General features: G+C 39.5%; 1 protein-coding gene across 1 annotated transcript in view; it reads left to right on the forward strand.

Annotated features, from left to right (window-relative positions):
* Positions 1-284: 284 nt before the first annotated feature.
* Positions 285-20103, forward strand: part of KCTD16 (potassium channel tetramerization domain containing 16) — a 250544-nt gene continuing 230725 nt past the window's right edge. Inside the window, exon 1 of the mRNA XM_077768958.1 lies at positions 285-1116. Within this exon, the coding sequence (XP_077625084.1) occupies positions 285-1116 (832 nt within the window). The remainder of the gene's footprint in view (positions 1117-20103) is intronic.

Consider the following 20103-nt stretch of genomic DNA (forward strand, 5'->3'; position numbering starts at 1 on the left):
TGAGCTTGGGGCAGATCGGATGGAGATGAGTTGATTATATTCTATGAAGTAACAGCTCACCACCAGCCAGGGTTTAAACTACTTTTGCAGCATCACTTCACCTGTGGACTCTTCTAAATTTTGCTTGCTTGGGGGAAAAAAAAACTGGGGTAAGAGAGAAGGTCATTTTTTAACAAGTTAGCATCCTTCTCCCTCTTTGACAAGTTGATGCAAAGGATAAGGCTGTGACTCCATTGGATTGCACCTTCAAATCAAAATAGGAGAAGAAAAAGAAGAAAGGGACAATGGCTTTGAGTGGAAACTGTAGTCGTTATTATCCTCGAGAACAAGGGGCTGCAGTTCCCAACTCCTTCCCTGAGGTCGTGGAGCTGAATGTTGGTGGTCAAGTTTATTTCACCCGCCATTCCACATTAATAAGCATCCCTCATTCCTTCCTGTGGAAAATGTTTTCCCCAAAGAGAGACACGGCTAACGATCTAGCCAAGGACTCCAAAGGAAGGTTTTTCATTGACAGAGATGGATTCTTGTTCCGTTATATTCTGGACTATCTCAGGGACAGGCAGGTGGTCCTGCCTGATCACTTTCCAGAACGGGGAAGACTGAAAAGGGAAGCTGAGTACTTCCAGCTCCCAGACTTGGTCAAACTCCTGACCCCCGATGAGATCAAGCAAAGCCCGGACGAATTCTGCCATAGTGACTTTGAAGATGCCTCCCAAGGAAGCGACACGAGAATCTGCCCTCCTTCCTCAGTGCTCCCTGTGGACCGCAAGTGGGGCTTCATTACTGTGGGTTACAGGGGGTCCTGCACCATGGGCAGAGAGGGGCAGGCAGATGCCAAGTTTCGTAGAGTTCCTCGGATTTTGGTTTGTGGAAGGATTTCCTTGGCAAAAGAGGTCTTTGGAGAAACTTTGAATGAGAGCAGAGACCCTGACCGAGCCCCAGAAAGATACACCTCCAGATTTTATCTCAAATTCAAGCATCTGGAAAGGGCATTTGATATGTTGTCAGAGTGTGGATTCCACATGGTGGCCTGTAACTCCTCGGTGACAGCATCTTTTGTCAACCAATATACAGATGACAAGATCTGGTCAAGCTACACTGAATATGTCTTCTACCGTAAGTACAAAGGGTTCTATTTTTCATCTGTATCAATTCTCTCTACAGATGTTTGTTGTCTGCATGTTCATTCCTGTCTAAGGAATATTATTTGGGTTTGTTTGTTTGTTTTAAACTTCTGAGGTATAGCTAGAATGCTAGAGTCTATAATTCAGGTCTCATGTCTTATCAAAGCAACTTTTATCTGTTTTATCAATGACATCACAGAATATTCAGAGGCCTCCGAAATCACAAGATGCAAATGATACTGGTTTAGGTGATACGGGGAATGAAAGGAGATGTGTGTGTCTGCTTGCCAGATATCGAGTTGTAAGGATAAGACGATGGTTAGAACTTGGCTGTTGGTCCACGGGAGACTGGCAGACTCAGAGTGAATGTGGTGGTGCTGTCCATTTCTGTTATCGGAACTCTGGGATCTGTTAAGCCAGTTGCTGGAGACTTGCTTTCATTAGGGGCTTTGAAAACACAAATGGATGTTAAACCAAATGATGTGGTTTTGCTTAGATAGATGGCAGTATAGACTGATAAAAAGACCCCCTATCTCCCCCACCAAGTCTGAAACTTGCTTTTATAGGCTTTACAAATCTATTTGATTCTTTAGCATTTTGTACTGAGACTTGAGTTGCACAGCCGACTTCATCATACTGAACTTCGTTTATGATCCACCTAAAAGGAACTAGATCTTTGAGAATTGTCAATCACGACCAAGTAGCTTCAGACAGCTGAGGTGATAGAATTACTGACGTAAAAGGAAATGGGAGGGGGAGAAAGGAATGGAAACAATTGTTCTGGGGAAGCATTTTAAATAAACACTTAGAGGTCGGTCCATTTGCTTTAACGATGACTTAAGGTACAGGTTGCTTTGTTTTATGAAATGGCATTGTTCTAAATAAACTGTAAGCCTTGATCTCTGGAGGGAGAGCAGTAAGTTAGTCTGTAGTTTAGTGCCTGATTTAACAGTTGGTTTTCACCAGGGCCTGGGAGTTGGGTGAAGTGAATTCCATAAGAAATGTGTCCGCGTTAAAATTTGGTTTCCTCTATTCTTATTTTAAGGCAAATCCATAAATTTGGGAGATTAAAATGTCTATTTTTTTAAAAAAACATGAAAGTATGACTGAATTTCTTGGACTGATTTTTGCCTCCAGTTGGGTTTACTCCTGTGGAGATGGTGCTGGGAACCCTAGTAAGAGGCCAGTGGCAAGCTGAGTTGTTCTGTGCTGAGGTATCCCACATTCGGTTTTTAGAAGTGAGGACACATGGATTGTGTGGAAAGGACAGCCTGTGGAGAAAAATGAAATCGGCTATCAATTCAGGAACGTACTGATGTGTAATAACAAGCATTATTTGGTCCAGCAAACCTATCAATGGCCTTTATAATCTATATCTTCCTCTACACTGGAGTTTAGTCACCAGATACAGCTTTATTTCTTTGGGTGAATTTCCCCACTGGTGTTGAGATAAGACACTAGCTTTTCAGCCTTCTATAAAGGAATCTGACATTATCTGTAATTCTGTAGAAAAAATATCAGTTCCTAACTTTTGGGAAAAATGCATCTTAGAAAGAGTTCAAACCTAGGTTTGTGATATTTGCCTTGTTCTCCAATTTCTAATATTTGAAAACAGCATCTTAAGAAGCATTAGGCAAGTCAGTGAAAACGCACCATCAATAACCACCTGTAAAAAGCCCACATTAGATTTCTATCACTTGCTCATCTAAATGAGACCCAGAACCTGAAACATATTTGCCTGCTAGCTCACTGACATTCGTGTGTTCATCAAAGACTCATCCATCTAACACTGTGTCCTCTTTAAATTGCTCTGGACGCGTTCTGCTCTGCTGACCATATAATTGCTTCCTTCTTTGTCGGGTTGCTGAGAGGCTGCAGGGGAGCAGTTTGCTCCCGTCACTAATGGACGGGCTAGCACAAGCACAATGCAACTTCATATTGCACAGTACGTATATTGTATACGATATACTTCCCTTCGTATGTAACATCTAGAGCTAAGTATTAACTCTTCCTCTGTCTTAGGACCAATGAAACTGACAGCTGGCTTTCTAGGGTGCAGCACAGCCTCTGTGCAGACGCTTAACCATAATTTTTTAATTAGAAGCTGCCAACTGTGCCTATATAAGCATTAATTCATCAAGCTGTTGTGCTCGGGTTAATGGGCCGAAACTATGGGAGGTGCTCTAAAGCAGGAAGTTGACTATGCAAAGATGCTCTTCATCCAACATTAGCCCCGCCCAGCCCTGCCTAGTGCTGCTTAGCCCTGCCTAGCACTGCCCAGCACATAGCTTCTAGCTTCGCTGTGCACTGTGTGAGCAGAGCGTTGGAATCACCACCTGAGAGGTTGGAAGGGGTAGCATGTGTCCCCAGGAGCACCTCCATATCCTTAAAAAAAAAAATCAATCAGCCAACCAGCAAACAAGAACAACAAAAAAAGATGCTCTTTGCAAAGAAACTCAACTTGCTCCTAGGTTGAAAAAATTATACTGTATATACAAACTCCTTAGATCCAAAGAATTAACTCCAAGCAATCAGACACTTCTAATAACCCAGGGATAATACGAAGTTATTTTTCCTGGTTCCATAACATAGTAAACAATGAACAGTGAGAAATGAATATATTACATATGGTGGCTGACAGTCATAGGGAGAGACTCCTTTCTTTCCCTGTTTGCCCTATTTTCTTCCAAGTTTTCCAAGGGGAAATTGAAAGACCGAAATTTCCCTGTCAGTTGTTAACAGGTTAGATTCTTGCCTTATTTAAACTTGATGTAGACCTAGAGTTGATGGTCAACATCAGGTAGACTGAGTGTTTAGTTAATGGCGATACACCAAATATGATATGTGGGATACTATGGATTATGATTCACCTATCAGCATCTAGGAAAGTATGATTAATATAAGAACAGAAAAGAAGTATCTAGCTAGGATTGCCTCATAAAGCATTTTAGATATGTCCTTTGTTTTAAAACAATGCTAAGATAGCTTTCCTTCTCTCCCACTCCACTTGTTAAATAGCTACCTCTCTTTTCTCCTCAAGCATTACATAGAAGGCAGTAACATAAATAGAGGATGCCTTCTTGACTCACCTGCAAATGAAAAGGGAGCTCAGTAATTTGGAAAACAGAAGTCCTGATTTTGAACCAGATATTCAGTGGCACTTCACACCAGTTAAGAACAAAATCACAGGTGCAGAAAAATAAATGAACCTCTTAGTTAGAGCCATCTTCCAATGCCCGAGAGTGAGAAGATTGTTCTTGGTTGGAGTGAACTATGCACAGTTTTTAAAATCTTACTCATGAATGAGTTCCTTCAGACAAATGCCTGAAACACTCAAATTCAAAGGAATTTGCCTCTAATGAAACTGTGATAACATGACAAGTAGGAAGTTTAATTCATAGGATGCATACTCCAAAAACATTCCACTCTGAGTTCTGTGAATTATAGTAGAGACACCGACTCACTTCCTTTTCAACAAATTGCTGCTTGTCGGTGTGTTTTAATCTTTCTTCTCTTTACTTCATTTCCTTAAATTTAAAGGATCGTTTCCACAAAACTCTCTAAATTGCTCTATGTACTGCTAATCTTAAAAATGAAGCTGGCAGTTATTTTACCAGCAAAAATGGGTTTATTCGGGAATAATAGAGAATTGCAATTCAGGACCAGCAAGCTATAGCTAAACCATAGGGAAGTAAACTATAGCAAAACCATAGGAAAGCCCAAAGGAGGAAAATTCTCTTTTATAGAAGAAAGGAGTGGGGGGTGGGCATTTGAGAAGGGCTGTTATAAACAAAAAGCCTATTGAAATAATCTAGGGTTCTCAGTATAATGGCTTTTCATTGGCTGAGTTGTGACAGTCTCTTATTGGCTAGGGCTGCTACTGGGGAGAATAGAAAACCTTTCTTCCTCCTGCAAGGATAGTAAAGCAGTACGGACTTACAAGGACCATATATTCCTGCAATTGATGACAAGTGTTAGGGTGTGAGAACTTCCCATTCTGAGATCTGAATTCCACTTTAAATGAACTTTCCTTTTTAAAATTTTCACAGTACACAGTACTTCAGGGCTGTTGACTTAGATGGGGTGCTGGAAAAAAGTCAGTCAGAAAGTGATTTCTCAGAATTCAACTGCATGATCTTGTATTAGGAAGAAATATGTGGTTGTGGCCACCGTGAATAATTTACCCAACATTGACTTTAGAAGCTTCAGTAAGAGGGTGTGTTCTTAACAGGAAGAAATACATCTATCCTGAAATGATTCTAGCTCTTTTTCTAATGGTTTTCAAAAGATACTAAAGATAACTTCTATTTTTATTGCCCATAGAGATATGATGTTGGCATGTTCAAAATGAAGCAGTAGAGCAATGTAGTCAAAACGGTGAGGATTAGTCTTCACTACCACCTACCTCTCTTCTTCCTGTGTTGTTTTTCTGTCTTCTCCACCTTAGATACTCTCTTTTAGTCCTGTTTCAGTCATTCCTGCTTTCAAGTTCTTTCTCTCCATTGTCAGTAAAAATTCTCTTCTGCCGTATATTTAAAACACTTTTACGGCATGGTGTTACTTTTCTCAGGGGTTTTGGTACATAAGAAACCCTTTGATAGTTGTAGCCCAGGTGACTGCATCCTGAAGAGACTACTCTCAAGACATGAGGCCTCTTAATTTGTAACTTAAAAATATAGCACAATTTAAATATAAGGCTTTGCCATGAAGTTGAATTGGACCCGCGCATGGGCAGATATGGAATGGTAATAGTGATGACAAAGGATAGGTGTATGGATAGAAGTTTTTTCAGTCTCTTTAAGGAGCTGTGATCTGAGCACTGGGTTCAATATAACAGTGATAGAAGCATGCTACTAAAATATTTTATTACACTATTTTCACTTTCATGCCAAAAATATATGTCACCTGAGCCCAGCCCTTTGGGCAATTCAGGTACTTTCTTCCTAGGCCCATAGCATCGCTGAATGAATTTGGCAGCAAGAGAAGTGTCAGCATGTGGGCAGGATGAGGAGGCATCTGAGATTGCTCTTAAGTGCCTCAGTATGTTAAAAAATATATATACAACTGGAAAGAGAAGACCAAATATGTTCCTGACAGCCTAATGAGGGTAAGATCTTCTCAAAGAAATTAGAAACGGAAGTAGCTGAGAATGTGCCATTTGGAACACCTCCAACATGAACAATGGAGAGACTATGTATCCAATGTAGAGAAGAAAGTTCTTCAGAAAAAGATACATGGATCCTCAGTTTCTGCATCTTTACTGACTATTGCTCTTTTTCTTTGTTCTTTGCTATGGCTTTCCTCAAATACTGTATTTATTGGCAAGTCAATAAAAAAAAACTTTATACAGAAATTTTCAAATGCATCCAAATGTAGACACCCAGTTCCAACAATTACAATTAACATCACAGGAGCAATCTTGTATTACAAATATTCATACCTACTTTTCCTTCTGTCTGCACTGCATTATTTTGAAGCAAATTTCAGACATCAATCATTTCATTCATCCACAGATACAATTCTGTATGTTTCTAAAACAAAATGAAAATAAAATATAACACAATACTATTATCACAGATACAATTAGTAATTCTTTAATATCATCTAATATCTAATTGATGTTAAAACTTCTTTGATTTTGTTAGAATATTTTTTAAAGTTGGCTTCTTGAATCAAGGTTCAAATAAGGTCTATCCATTTTCTTCACTACTTATTTTTTTCATTCAAAAAATTTAAAAAAAACTTTATTTAACCCATATGCAACAAAATAGCAAAATGTATACCTTACATTTACGAGAGCGAGCGAGAGAGAGAGAGAGAGAGAGAATCTTAAGCAGGCTCCAAAATGTGGGGCTTGATCTCATAACCTGAGTAAAAATTAAGAGTCAGAATCTTAACTGACTAAGCCACCCAGGCACCCCTTAAATCTCTTTTAATCTCCCCTCCCTCCCTCCACCCTCCCTCCCTCCCTTCCTTCCTCTTTCCTTCTTCCCTCCCTTCCTTTTTTTTTTTTTTAAATTTGTCTGTTTGAAGAAACCAAATTGTTTGCCATGTTCAATATCCAGCACTCTGGTTTTACTCATCCATCTATATGATCTTTGCAATTTCATTAAAACATTTTTTTCCCTGAACCTTACATTTCCTGTGAATTCATTAGATCTCGACTCTAGATTCTAGATTCTAGAGATTAGCTCAGATTCAAGTTCAGTATTTCCATCAAGAAATCTCCTTTTTTTAAATTCTTGAAGTATAATTAACATACAGTATTAGATTAGTTTCAAGTTTGCAATGTAATGATTCAACAGGTTAATATATTACTCAGTGCTCATCAGAATAAGTATACTCTACTCTTAATCCCTTTATTTCACCCAAGGCAAGTCCATTTTTAATTTTTGATTTGCTTTAGAAGGCAATAAAAGAAACCCTTATTTTTCTTTCTAGTCATTCAAGAACTATCTAATATTCCATTGTTGTTCTTATCATTAAAAGGGGCTAATATCACGGGTGCAATGAGCCTACTGAGATGTACAGTGGGTCCTGTAGACTGGGAAGAGGAATCATTTTGGGTGAGAAAGTTCCCCTCCTGGCTATTCAATTTTTATATTCTTGGATTCTTTCAACTGTGTTGAGCTCCACTTGAACTCATTTGTATCCTCCCAAACCTCTTCTCTTCTTGTGTTCCTTATCATAGTAATTGGCATCATTAGTCACTCATTTTCCCCGGGAAGAATGAAGCCTGGGTGGCATCCCTGACTCTTCCTTCTTCCCTGCCTATGGCAAGTCCTACTGTTTCTTCCTCATTTCAGTCAATTCCATCCATTTCTCTCTATCACCACTGATCCTACCTTGGTCCAGACCACTAACATTGCTTTTTGTTGCTTCGTAACCGTGGGAGCTGCCCAAGTGAAATGAAACACTATCAGCATCAAGCCTGACATGGGGCTCAATCTCACAAATCATGAGATCATGACCTGAGCCGAAATCACGAGTCATATGCTTAATCCACTAAGCCACCCAGGCTCCCCAAAATAAATAGACGTCTGGACCCATCTGCCAAATCTTAAGTTTATAAAGAGGCCTTAATGGGATTCAGTGACATAAACCATCCAGATGGTCTCAACACCATATCACTATCTCAAGCCTGTGTCCTTGGAGCACCTTCTGGGAGCGTGGAAGTCCAACAGAAAGCACATTGCATTCCATCCACATGGGAGGGGTGGAGAAGCTTCTGATTTGCCTGGTCCAGCTCAGGTCAACCAGTGGCTACGTCCCCTCGATCCCCTCTCCCAACGGTTTTCCAGACCACTACAAAGAAATGTAAATTGTTTTCCCTACCTCAAATTCAGTGTAATCCCCTTTAGATCTATTCTCCCTGCTGCAAAAATGGTGAGATTTCTGAAATGGGAGCTTGATCATGTCACTCCTGCTTGAAGTTTTTCCATTGCCTCACAACTATTCTTATAGATAAATGCAAACTCCTTACCAGGAATCACATCCCTTTATGAAATGGGCACTGTTTCCTTCCCCAGAATCTTCTGTTGCCATCCTGCCCTTTGCATTTCCAACTTCAGCTATACTCGATTTCTTAAAGTTCCTGAATGCTGTCATGTACATGCGCATTTTGTACGTAATGTTCTCTATGCCTGGAACTCTCCTCCACCTGCTTTGATGAACTAAATCTTCAGGTCCCAATCTAGAGATTAACTTTTCTGGGAAGCCTTTCTTAGCCCATCGTATCTGGATTGGGGACCCCTTTTCTTTGACCCAAGAACCTTATTTTCCTTACTGTGGTACAAATACTATTGTAATATACTTGATTATTTAACTGTCTCTTAAACATTATCTGTAAACTCTGTGAAGATAGGAATTGTATCTTTCATGTTCATCACAATACCTGGCACAGTACCTGGAATAAATGTAGGTCCTCCAAAAATAGTTTTCAGAAGAATGAGAAATAATAGATGCCCACTACAGAGTTCTGTTATGGTCACAGATGCCACTGTTTTGCATATGCTTTACATTATCTCTTAACAGAACAACTAGAGAACAGTGATGGAATGATGGTACTTTAAATAATAACCACAGTTTTCCTAACTTCCACTGAGTGCTTTGGGCGGGCACTCAGATAATCACTTTACATACAAATTGGAAATCTTACCAAAAGATTGACTCTTAGCACCTGCACCTACCCAGATTCTAGCCCAAAGGGACGGAGAAAAACACTGAGCAGCAGCAAAGTCTCCAGTGGTCTCCTATAAATTGGTTCACCCAAGCAGGAGCAAACTGAAAGTGAGGTGTGGCCAGGGTTTAAGGAACAACCTAGGAGGGACTCAGGATTCAAAAAAGTGCTCCAAAATAGAGAAAGTAGCTCCAGTAGGAAGAGAACTGTACCGGTATGCAAAGAATATTATGAGACCAGCCAGGTTGTCTTCTGATTTCTCTTACCACTCAGATATTCCATTTCCTCCTCCATCCCCTCCTAGGCAGCAGAACATGGTAATTAAGGGCCTGGGTTTTGAAGTCCAGACTCCTTGAGGTTGAATCCCTAGCTATTGGGATCACTGGCAAATTATTTCGCTTCTGTGCTTCATTTTCCTCACCTTTAAATGGAGGTGAACACAGTACTTGCCTCACAGGGCTGCTCTGAGAATCAAATGGGTTGCTATATATAAAGTGCTTATGACAATGCCTGGCACCCAGTCAGTGCTGTGGAAGTGTTAGTAATTACCAGGATGGCTAGAAATACTGGATGGAGGAGACACAGTTGCTTTCTTTAAATAAACCACCTGATTCTTTCTGTTACTTCCCTTGTACACTTTGCCCAGCATGTTGATTCTATGCATTTTAAAATAATCAAACACATCCATAAAGGTTTTTATTTATTTTATTTATAGTTTTATAAGCCGCCTTTATCTTTTTTTAATGTTTTATTTATTTCTGAGAGAGAGAGAGAAACAGGGTGAGCAGGGGAGGGTCAGAGAGAGAGGGAGACACACAGAATCTGAAACAGGCTCCAGGCTGTAAGTTAGCCGTCAGCACAGAGCCCGACATGGGGCTCGAACCCACAAACCATGTGATCATGACCTGAGCCGAAGTTGGATGCTTAACCAACTGAGCCACTCAGGCGCCCCCCCCCCAAAAGGTTTTTAAAAAGGAGATTCAAATTATGTATTTTACTTGAAACACAATATGTGTAAAAGTAAACACCCCCAAAAGCTTCCAGGTCTAGTAACTCTTTTCTTCCCCTGGCTATTCCATCATGGAAGTCGTTAATAGTGCTTTTTCCTCCACCTCGTTTTTGACTTGTGGTATTCAGAACCTAGGCTAATATGAGGTAGAACTGAAATTTAAGAATACAACCTAAATTATATATTCAGTGACTGCAGAATTAGAATAATCTTTTATGAATCTCAACCTAGAGAACATTCTCCATCATGGTGACAGAAAATGGCTATTGAGCATGCCACTGACAATAGGATCATTCAGATTTCTCTAAAAAAGAAAACCAGACATCTCGCTCCACACTGTGAGTAGCTGTGCTGTGTGGCAGTAGAAAGAAATCCGAGCATTAATGCAGGGCTGTTCCATGTGACCCGCTCATGGGAAGAAATTGATACTTTCTACTTTCATTCATCAGTCACAATCCAAAGTAGAAAATTCATAACATTTTCCCACCCCAGTTAATACTGATCTTTTATTCTGAGTATATTTAATATAATGTGACTGTGAATTAGTTACAATGATGAAAATGGAAGGCAACCCATTATACACAACTTGATGGCTCACAAGTTGCCTTGGGTTTTGGGGCATCTGGGCGGCTCGGTCAATTAAGCACCTGGCTCTGGATTTTGGTTCAGGTCATTACCTCATGGTTTGTGGGACTGAGCCCCATGTTGGGCTTTGCGCTGAGAGTATGGAACCTGCTTGGGATTCTCTCTCTCCCTCTTACCCCTCCCCTACTCTCTCTCTTTCTCAAAAATAAATAAACTTAAAAAAGAAAATGCCTTGGAGCCATTGCATATTGTGTTTTAGACAATATTGTAGACTGTCCAGATCAATAGCACTAGGCAGCTAAATAGAGAAAAGGGGAAGTGGGCTCTGGTAATGGTGACTTTCCTGTAAAGGGGACCCTGGAGCAGCAGAGACGTTAGGTAAGGCCAAGGGGTGTACTGATGTCAGAGTTATAGAAGCATAAAGTTAAAACCATGGTGTAGGGTTACATAAGGAATAAAAATATAAACCATGGGGAGACTTGAGACCTGGAGAAGCATTGCAGTTCTGAAAATCCCTTAGTCAGAAGGGGAGCTGGCCTATGATGCAAAGCACAACAAGAACTGTTTGGGAATTGTGGCTCATTGTCTTACAGTGTAAGCATCTAGTTATGTCCAGTGGAAAACCTTTCCTGTGGACATTGCAGCTGCAAATTTGTCCTGAAATGCAAATGGAAAATGGGATTCGGTTCTCATTAATTTGCTCTCTAGCCAGTGAGGTGAAATATCTTTGTTTCTTTAAATAGAGGGATATGGTGCGGAGCCCTACAACTTGGTGAGCTGCAAGGAAATAGAAAAGTATTAATTTCGATTTGTGTAAGAAAAGTATGCATTAAAAAATGAACAGTTTTGCTTGGCTTTTCTGGGTTAGATAACCCTGTGGCATTGAGCAGTAATGACTAATGATATAATGTGTGATACTTTCAACATTATAAAGGCCCTTTTTTGTCATTTGAATGCTCAATAATGTAAAATATTTGTTTGAAAGGATCTGATGGCTTCACATTTACCAAGGGGCAGTTTTATATCCAGTAGTTTTGGTAAGATTGTCCAGTTGAGATGAGTAGGAAATATCGTATCTGTAGGCAAAAAGAACTGATAACCTCATTCACAAAGTCCTCATGCTAATGATTTTCTAGTACTTTTCCTCAGTGTGCCAGGGAAGTGATTCACAACGTGCACAAGCTTCATTGATTGGAAACTGCTGGCCCCTCAAACCTTCTTTCATCTGCACCCTTCCACACAGACAAGAGATATAGTGAACTATAATCTTGTTTTCTAACAGATCTTGACATCCGTTCACCAGAAGAACCTATGTTAATAGGCAGATTTAGATCTAGCTCCAAGTTACTTATAAAAAATTCTGTTCTCTGTCTTCTGGCTCTGTGAGTAAATAACAGGCACTGTGACCTTGCTATGCCCTTTGCTCTTGTGTGTGTTGGGGTCTTAGGCATCTCTGCAATGGCTGGCCCATATAATTCTTCCAGAAATATTTATTGAACACCTACTATGCACCAGAGACTTCATGCAGTTCCAGAGATTCGCCTGTAAACAAGAAGCATATGGTTAACGCTTTCATAGAGCATATGGTTTAGGGAGAGAGGAGACTAGTAAATGGGCAATTTTGAGTGTGATGGGGAAGTATAAATGGATATGAAAATAGAGAGGGAGCTCCTAATCTGAACTTGGGGTGTCGGGAAATTAAACCAGAGTCTATTTTAATGCCTGGAGAGGAGAAAATGCTTAAATCTTGAATGCATTTGTTGACTTTAAGACACTAGCCGGCTGATAGAGTCATAAAAATTACATCCTAGGATGGCTTAGCAGAACCTTAAGATCACTAGCAATCATTTCACTTCTCATTAGAGAAATCTCATTAGATTTTTTCCAGTGATTGCTATGTGAGTGGTTTTAGTTAGTCCAGGAACCACTATCATAAAAAAAAAAAAAAAAAAACCCTCTTCAATTCTCTTTTCCATTCAAATCTTTGTCTTACGAAAGTGTATGTGCAAAACCCAAAGCCAGATGATAGCCTTAGAGGACTAGCAATTGACTTTAAAGATACATTATAATTATGTCTACAGTGTTCTTTTATAATGATAAATGTCATTATTATTATTTTAACTTTAACTCAGGATTACTGACTTAGTCAATCTCATGCACAACTCAATTTCAGTTACTACCAGTGTGAGCACATAGGAGGGGATCATAAGCATTTGCTGAATTAATGAATTAACTCATAACACCACCTTTTTAAATAAAGAAAGTATGAAGTATAAAGCAAGTGAAATTTGCTTGCAGTTTCACTTGACATTTACTTTTAACCACAGGTATATTCTACAAGCAACAGTGAGAATATGGTTGATAAACTGACAGCATAAGATCTATCCAAATAAAAACCTTAGTTCTGTCACTTTCTAGCAGGGCATCTTTGGGCAAATGTCTTACCCTCTCCATACATGAGAACACTTATCTATAAAAAGGGAATAAGGAAGCTTCTCTGTTGGTAGTGTTGTGAGGATTAAGCCAGGGTCATGCCATCTTATTAGCTTGTCTCATCAATAGCCATGTCCTTCATCTCTAGGCTCTTTTAGTTCATCTTACAAACAGATGTGTTTGGACCTAGAAGAAGAAACTGAGGGAATATGGATCCATTAGAACAGATCCTGCCCACTATCACAGCAAAAGTCAAGCTGCTACCTGCTGGTTTCACATTGGACTATTACTACACACACTCCATGACTTTAAAGGAAGGAAAATCACATCACCTAGCACATGCTCTTATAGTTCCCTCAATATGCTCACCACTCTGCCCCTTCTGAAAGGATGTGTCTGTCCCCAGAGCTCCATCACGCTGGCCTTTTGGCAGTTCTGTGGGTCAGTCCCTTTGCCCCTTCGAGGCGATGCCCAAACACACTTCCTTCCACTCCTTGCTTTTCTGTGTCTTATTCATCCTTCAGTCAGGCTTTAATGGGTTTTCCTTGGAAAGGCTTTCTGTTACCATCCCAGCTGAAGAAGTTATTATTCTCTATTCAGCACTGCGTCTCCAGCATAGCACTGTTCACACAGTTATCTGCTTGATTTACTTGATTTACTTACTTATTCTCTTTCTCTCTCTTTCTCAGTTGACTGTTGGCTTCATGGTGGCAGGAGCTCTCTTGTATTCTTACCATCTAGCACAGTGTAGGGGCTCAACACGCTATATTTTCTCCACCCTCTTTACCCCATCATATAAAATTATAATAGTAGGATTCCTTCTCATGGTGAAGGCAACTGATGATATAAATATAGTGCATGTGGTACATATATAATCCCTGACTCATAGAAATGAATGAATGATAAAGAAGAAGGCAGCGAATGTAAACCTAGAGAGATTGGAAAACAGATGTAGATAAGAGTAGAAACTTGCTGGGGCGCCTGGGTGGCTTAGTCGGTTAAGCATCCGACTTTCGCTTAGGTCATGATCTCGCGGTTCGTGGGTTCGAGCCCCGCGTCGGGCTCTGTGCTGACTGCCGGCTCAGAGCCTGGAGCCTGTTTCAATCTGTGACTCCCTCTCTCTCTGACCCTCCCCTGCTCACGCTGTCTCTCTCTCTCTCTCCTAGAAATAAAAAAAAAAAACATTAAAAAAAAAGAGTAGAAACTTGCTGTGATGAGTTCTTTAGTCTCTCCAGCCCTCAGGTAACGCGGCTGTGTAATGGGAATAGTGGACTTCATTGTTTCATAGGACACTAAGTACTAAATAATGTGACACCTGTGAAGAAGCTATGTAGCTTGAATGCATGTGTGCAACAAAGGCAGATTTTATCTTAACTTGAGTAAACATCAGGAAAATGTCTTAAGAAAAGGTAACTACACCCAAGAGGAGAGAGATTAAATCTGCTCATTTGGAAAAATTGTTAAGGCATTTAGATACGAATAGTCAAAATGTGCAAATGAAGTTTAATGGGACTGCCACAAACTAGTATTCTTATTGTATAAGGCTGACTAGCATACAGTTAACATATGGGGGGGTATATTCTTATCCCCACTTATGTAATGACCATAGATTTATGGTATGAAGATTCTGGCCAAATGGACAAAAACAATTCTCTTTGCAAGCCCCATAAATTGTACTGCTGGATGGGAGCTTAAAGTGTATCTCTCATGCCAAGGAGAGTACCAACTTGATTCACAAAATCAGAGCATCCTCAGAAATGGAGGAATCTCATGATTCCATGCTTCAGTTTCCTCTCTTATAATCTCCAGGCTTTGAATAAAGTCCTAGGTGGAAGCCACCATACAGAATCTTTTACAGTGGTGTCATTTTGACTTCAGTGAGAACTGTTTGTGAGACATTCTTCTCCATTTCCCCTTTCTGCCTTTTCTCTTGGTGGCCCTTGGGCAGTCCCAGGAAACCAGGACTCAGTGTAGCTGCTGAAAAAACCATAATCCGGACATCCCAAACAAATCATAAAGTTTCTTCTTTTGAAAAGTTGTCTTTTGGGGCGCCTGGGTGGCTTAGTCGGTTAAGCGTCCGACTTTCGCTTAGGTCATGATCTCGCGGTTCGTGGGTTCGAGCCCCGCGTCGGGCTCTGTGCTGACTGCCAGCTCAGAGCCTGAAGCCTGTTTCAGTCTGTGACTCCCTCTCTCTCTGACCCTCCCTGCTCACGCTGTCTCTCTCTCTCTCTCCTAGAAATAAATAAAAAAAAACATTAAAAAAAAAAATTAAAAAAAAAAATAGTTTAAAAAAAAAAAAGTTGTCTTTTTACCTTTTTGGTCAGGGTCTTAGCTGTGTACTTTTAACTTCTTTTATTTTCATTTGACTTCTGTTTCATTCTGAGGACAAGTGTAAGGATGAACTGAAGAAAGGCAATTATTAGACAAAGCAAAGAGAAAAAGTAAATTAATTTTGCCTTTATCTTTGGTATGTCACAAAGAAAGTTACCATAATTATCTACTGTAAATTTTTGTGTAATAACACAAGTGTAATAACAAGTGACTTATTGTTATTGAAAGAAGGCCTGGAAAATAGTTTTTTACAACCAACTTTATATGCTTTCTGCCTAGTAAGTTTGGAATTGTTTTCTATATTGTGAATAAAGTATATGGTTAGCATATTATTCTATTATATCAATATAATGTATACTTTCTCCATTGAGCTTAAGGGGCTATGGTAAAAATCTCTGGTTAAAATGGTGCTTTCTATCCTGACGTGAAGAATTAATTGTAAACAAAAAATCTATTTTGAAGGTGTTTGGAAATAATACCTCACACCAGCCATATTCTTCTGTATAAAAACAGCAGGACCACTTTCTTTTTATCATAGCTATATTTTCGTATTGTTTATAGTCTGTGATTTGCCTTGGTAATTTGCTTCTTTTTATGGGAAAATGAGTTTTCTTCCCAACAACCAGATGCAATGTAATCAAATAATTGTTATCTTAATTTGCTGCTGAAAGAAAGAAAATACAGCTATACAGTGATGTATATTTGAACTCAGAGGTGTTAACAATAATCATGGCTATCCTTTATTGAACTCTATATCAGGTTCATGTCAAGAGCTTCTCATTTAATCCCCTCAAAAATCCCTAAAAGTAAGAAACTGGGGCTCAGAGAGGTTCAGATTACTCAAGGTCACTATTAGTGGCTGCTTCAGAATTCTGATATAGGAAAACCAAGTAGGGTTAAGTTTGAGAAAAGTTCATTTGTTCATATCAAGAATAGGCTGTGGGTAGGCTGATGGAGTTAAGGGTGGGTGGGGGCACATGGGTGGCTCAGTCAGTTAAGGGTCAGACATCCCCTCAGGTCATGATCACAGGGTTCCTGAGTTGGAGAGCTGCATTGGGCTCTATGCTGACAGCTCAGAGCCTGGAGCCTGCTTTGGATTCTGTGTGTCCCTCTGTCTCTGCCCTTCCCTCACTTGCGCTCGTTCTCTCTCTCTCTCTCTCTTTCAAAAATAAATAAACATTAAAGAAAAAAACGTGGGTGATGAGGCTGAACTTTAATTCTTCTATCTCTCAGACCCAAGTTGTGGCTGTGGGATGTAATAACCGGGACAAGCAGAATCAAAACCCCAGTTCCCCCACCCCAATTCTGGCATCTTCACCGTCATGCCTACCACAGAGGTACTAGATGGAAATGCTATTTTTTTTTTTGACTAGCCAAAATCAGCTCTTCAAGGGAGCCACCTCCCAAGACCAAGTGAGGGAGCCATGTCCAGCCTCCAGGAAGGGGTGGGATGGCAGAAAGTGCTGGACAAGGATAATTGCCCTTTCTTTTTCCCATTCAAATTTCAAGCCTTAGGAACACGACTTCCCCCATGATACAGATTTAAAAAATTAAACCAGATTGTCCTGAAATCTGTGAATCTGTCCTCAGTTACCCACACAGAACTTCTGGGACACAATCTCTTCTCCCAGAGACTCCTACACAGCATTATTTTTAAGAATTTAATTTCCTAAGACCACAAATATGAAGACAGACAAGATTTCATAGTACAAAAAGATGTCAAAAACATTTGAAATGAAATAGGAAGAATTTATCCTTGTCTTCCTAAATACCTCAGCCAAAAAAAAAAAAAAAGTACATATACACGTGTAAAATCTTAAAAAGTAAAAAAAAAAAAAAACCCACAAAGGCATATTAGCAGTTTCTTTTTCTAGAATCAGTGGCAAACCTGAGATGAGTGAGGTAGTCATGAGGAAGGTTAATCCAGATGCCCTGACAGGCATTGTTGGTCCCCAGAGAAATGGCATATTTGGACATGAGCCTATGACAAACTCAAAACTGTTTAAATCATAGAATATACTGAAAATGAGCTCTTCTTTTAGAAGCTCACATAGTTGTTCATTTGGGGAAAGTTACTTAAGAATATAACTGTGGAGATCTTGATGGCTCAGTTGGTTAAGGATCTGACCCTTGATCTCTGCTTAGGTCATGATCTCACAGTTCATGGGATCGAGCCCCGTGAACATACGGGCTATGTGCTGACCGTACGAAGCCTGCTTGGGATTCTACCTCTCCCTCTCTCTCAAAATAAATAAATAAACATTTTAAAAAAGAATATAATCGTGGTTAAGTATTTTGTACTAGAAACTTTATATTACCTTAGAAGCTTGGCCCTATGTATCAGCAAGCTTACAACTAAAAACGAAAAAGAAACATCAATTCTTGGTTTTAAAACCAAGTGACCTTCTTAGCTTCTTGTCTTATAAATCTTGAAAGTCCTAGAACCCTAGAAATGGGGAAGTATTAAACCCTGGCTTTTCCCCATCTCTTATGGCTTTTGTTTTACTCCATTTAACTGTTTAGTCTTCTCTAACATTAATTATATATACCACTGATTGAGTCCAAATCACACAGCAAAGACTGTGATAAGTGTTTGTCGACATTACCATGTTCTCTCTTCAGAACAACCTTAGGGGTTGAGGATTATTTTTTACATCTTACAGATGAGAAAACTCAGACTTAGGGAGATGCTTACCCAGGTTCACAGCTAGTGAGTAATAAAATCAAGATTTAGACTCTGGTCAAGTCTGTCTGACTCTAAAGACTGTGAATGCTTTATAATTGCTAAATTACCTTGGATTGTCCATAGAGTACAGATCCTTCTGATAAAGTGAAATATAGAAATGAGTAATACAGAAAGTGAGATCAAAAGAGCACTTTAAATAAAGGATGATAGAACAAACAGTATATTTGTATGCTGATAGGAAGAATCCAGTTTTAGGGAAAAAAGCAATATAGGAGAGAAAGGAGAGAGCTGAAGTGATATCCTGGCATGAGGAAGAAGTAATGGGATTAAGTGCATAGAGTTTATCCCTTTGTTATGAACCTTGTCACTTCATCCAGAGCAATAGAGTGAATATGGAATAGATATAGTAATAATAAATGTCTACATACATACACGTACAAAAGTAATATATATGTATTGATATAAATAATGTATATATATATTTATGTGGTAAAGGAACATATAGGTACAGACACAATTGGCATGCTTTGGTGGGAACTTACTGATGCTTGTTTGGGTTGCTTCTATTTGTTCAGTAAAATAGGTAGCTTTAAGATTGAGCAGGAGGAGGGAAGTATTTGAGGTTTGAAGAGAGAAAAGGCAATATAAAAATAGCTAACCAGGACTGTGGGGAGTGAAGGAACGAGGGGAATGTATTGTTGACTGTGAGCATTAAGGACTCACTTGAAGCAAGTGGCCATGAATTTAACATGAAATCATTCAGCACGGTTGTACATTTTTCTCCAGCTGCATGGGTGCAGGTTGGGGGCAGACCCAGATGTGATCCTAACTAACCATTGGGTGTGAGGTTTTGCAAAAAGGGGCAAAGAGTTGGAGATATATGCAAGAGAGTTATTAAAATAATAGCGTTATTAATAGTTTATCAATAATAAAATTACTAATAATAAAATAAGTTAGGTAAGATTATTCAGTGAGGACATGATGGAGATAAAGAACAATGCAAAGGTATAGGATCAAATGGGTTGAAGTCCCCAAGGAATCTAAAGATTGTTGGAATCTAGTCTTGGAGAAAATGAGCTAGAAAAACAGGAGGAGATGGTGTGGTGTGTGAAACTGGGCTTAGAGAGGGTCAACCAATAATAATGACTCAGTTCTGGCCATGCCCATGAAAGTACATGGCTGAGGGAGGGTGGAAGATATGATCATTGGAAGAGAGGAGTTGGGAGTACTCAAAGATCATCTTGAAAGCAAAGAATAATGTTATTTCAATTTCATAACAACCCTATTATCCTCATGGTAGGAAGAAAAACTGAGGCTGGGAGTTGGTTATTAAGTCCAAGATTCCAGTGCTGGGAGGTATTAGCACTGGGACTTGAATCTAGTGTGTAAGACTCATGCCACTGTACATGGTGGCTTAGGTATGGAATGTTCTCTGCCTCTATGCCATGGCCAACAGGGCTGAGAACTTTCAAATGTGTTGTTATTTGCCTACCAAATCTGTCATTCACCAACATGGATCCATTAAGCACCTACTAAACACCAGCGTGCCGCACTGCTCTGTAGGCAGTGCTGCAAGGAGGAAAGGAATTGTATGAAACAGCAGTTGAAAATTCAGTTGCAGCTGTATTATCATCCTTGCCAGTAAGAAAGTACTTGAATCATTATTTGACTATTTTATTGCATCTTGCCCTTATTAGCTTATAAAAAATGAGTAGAGAACAGAAAATGAAAGTGCTGATATTGGTGATATGAAGCA

The sequence above is a fragment of the Crocuta crocuta genome, unplaced genomic scaffold (assembly GCF_008692635.1).
Source record: "Crocuta crocuta isolate KB4526 unplaced genomic scaffold, BGI_CrCroc_1.0 scaffold64, whole genome shotgun sequence".
NCBI classification, from domain to species: domain Eukaryota; kingdom Metazoa; phylum Chordata; class Mammalia; order Carnivora; family Hyaenidae; genus Crocuta; species Crocuta crocuta.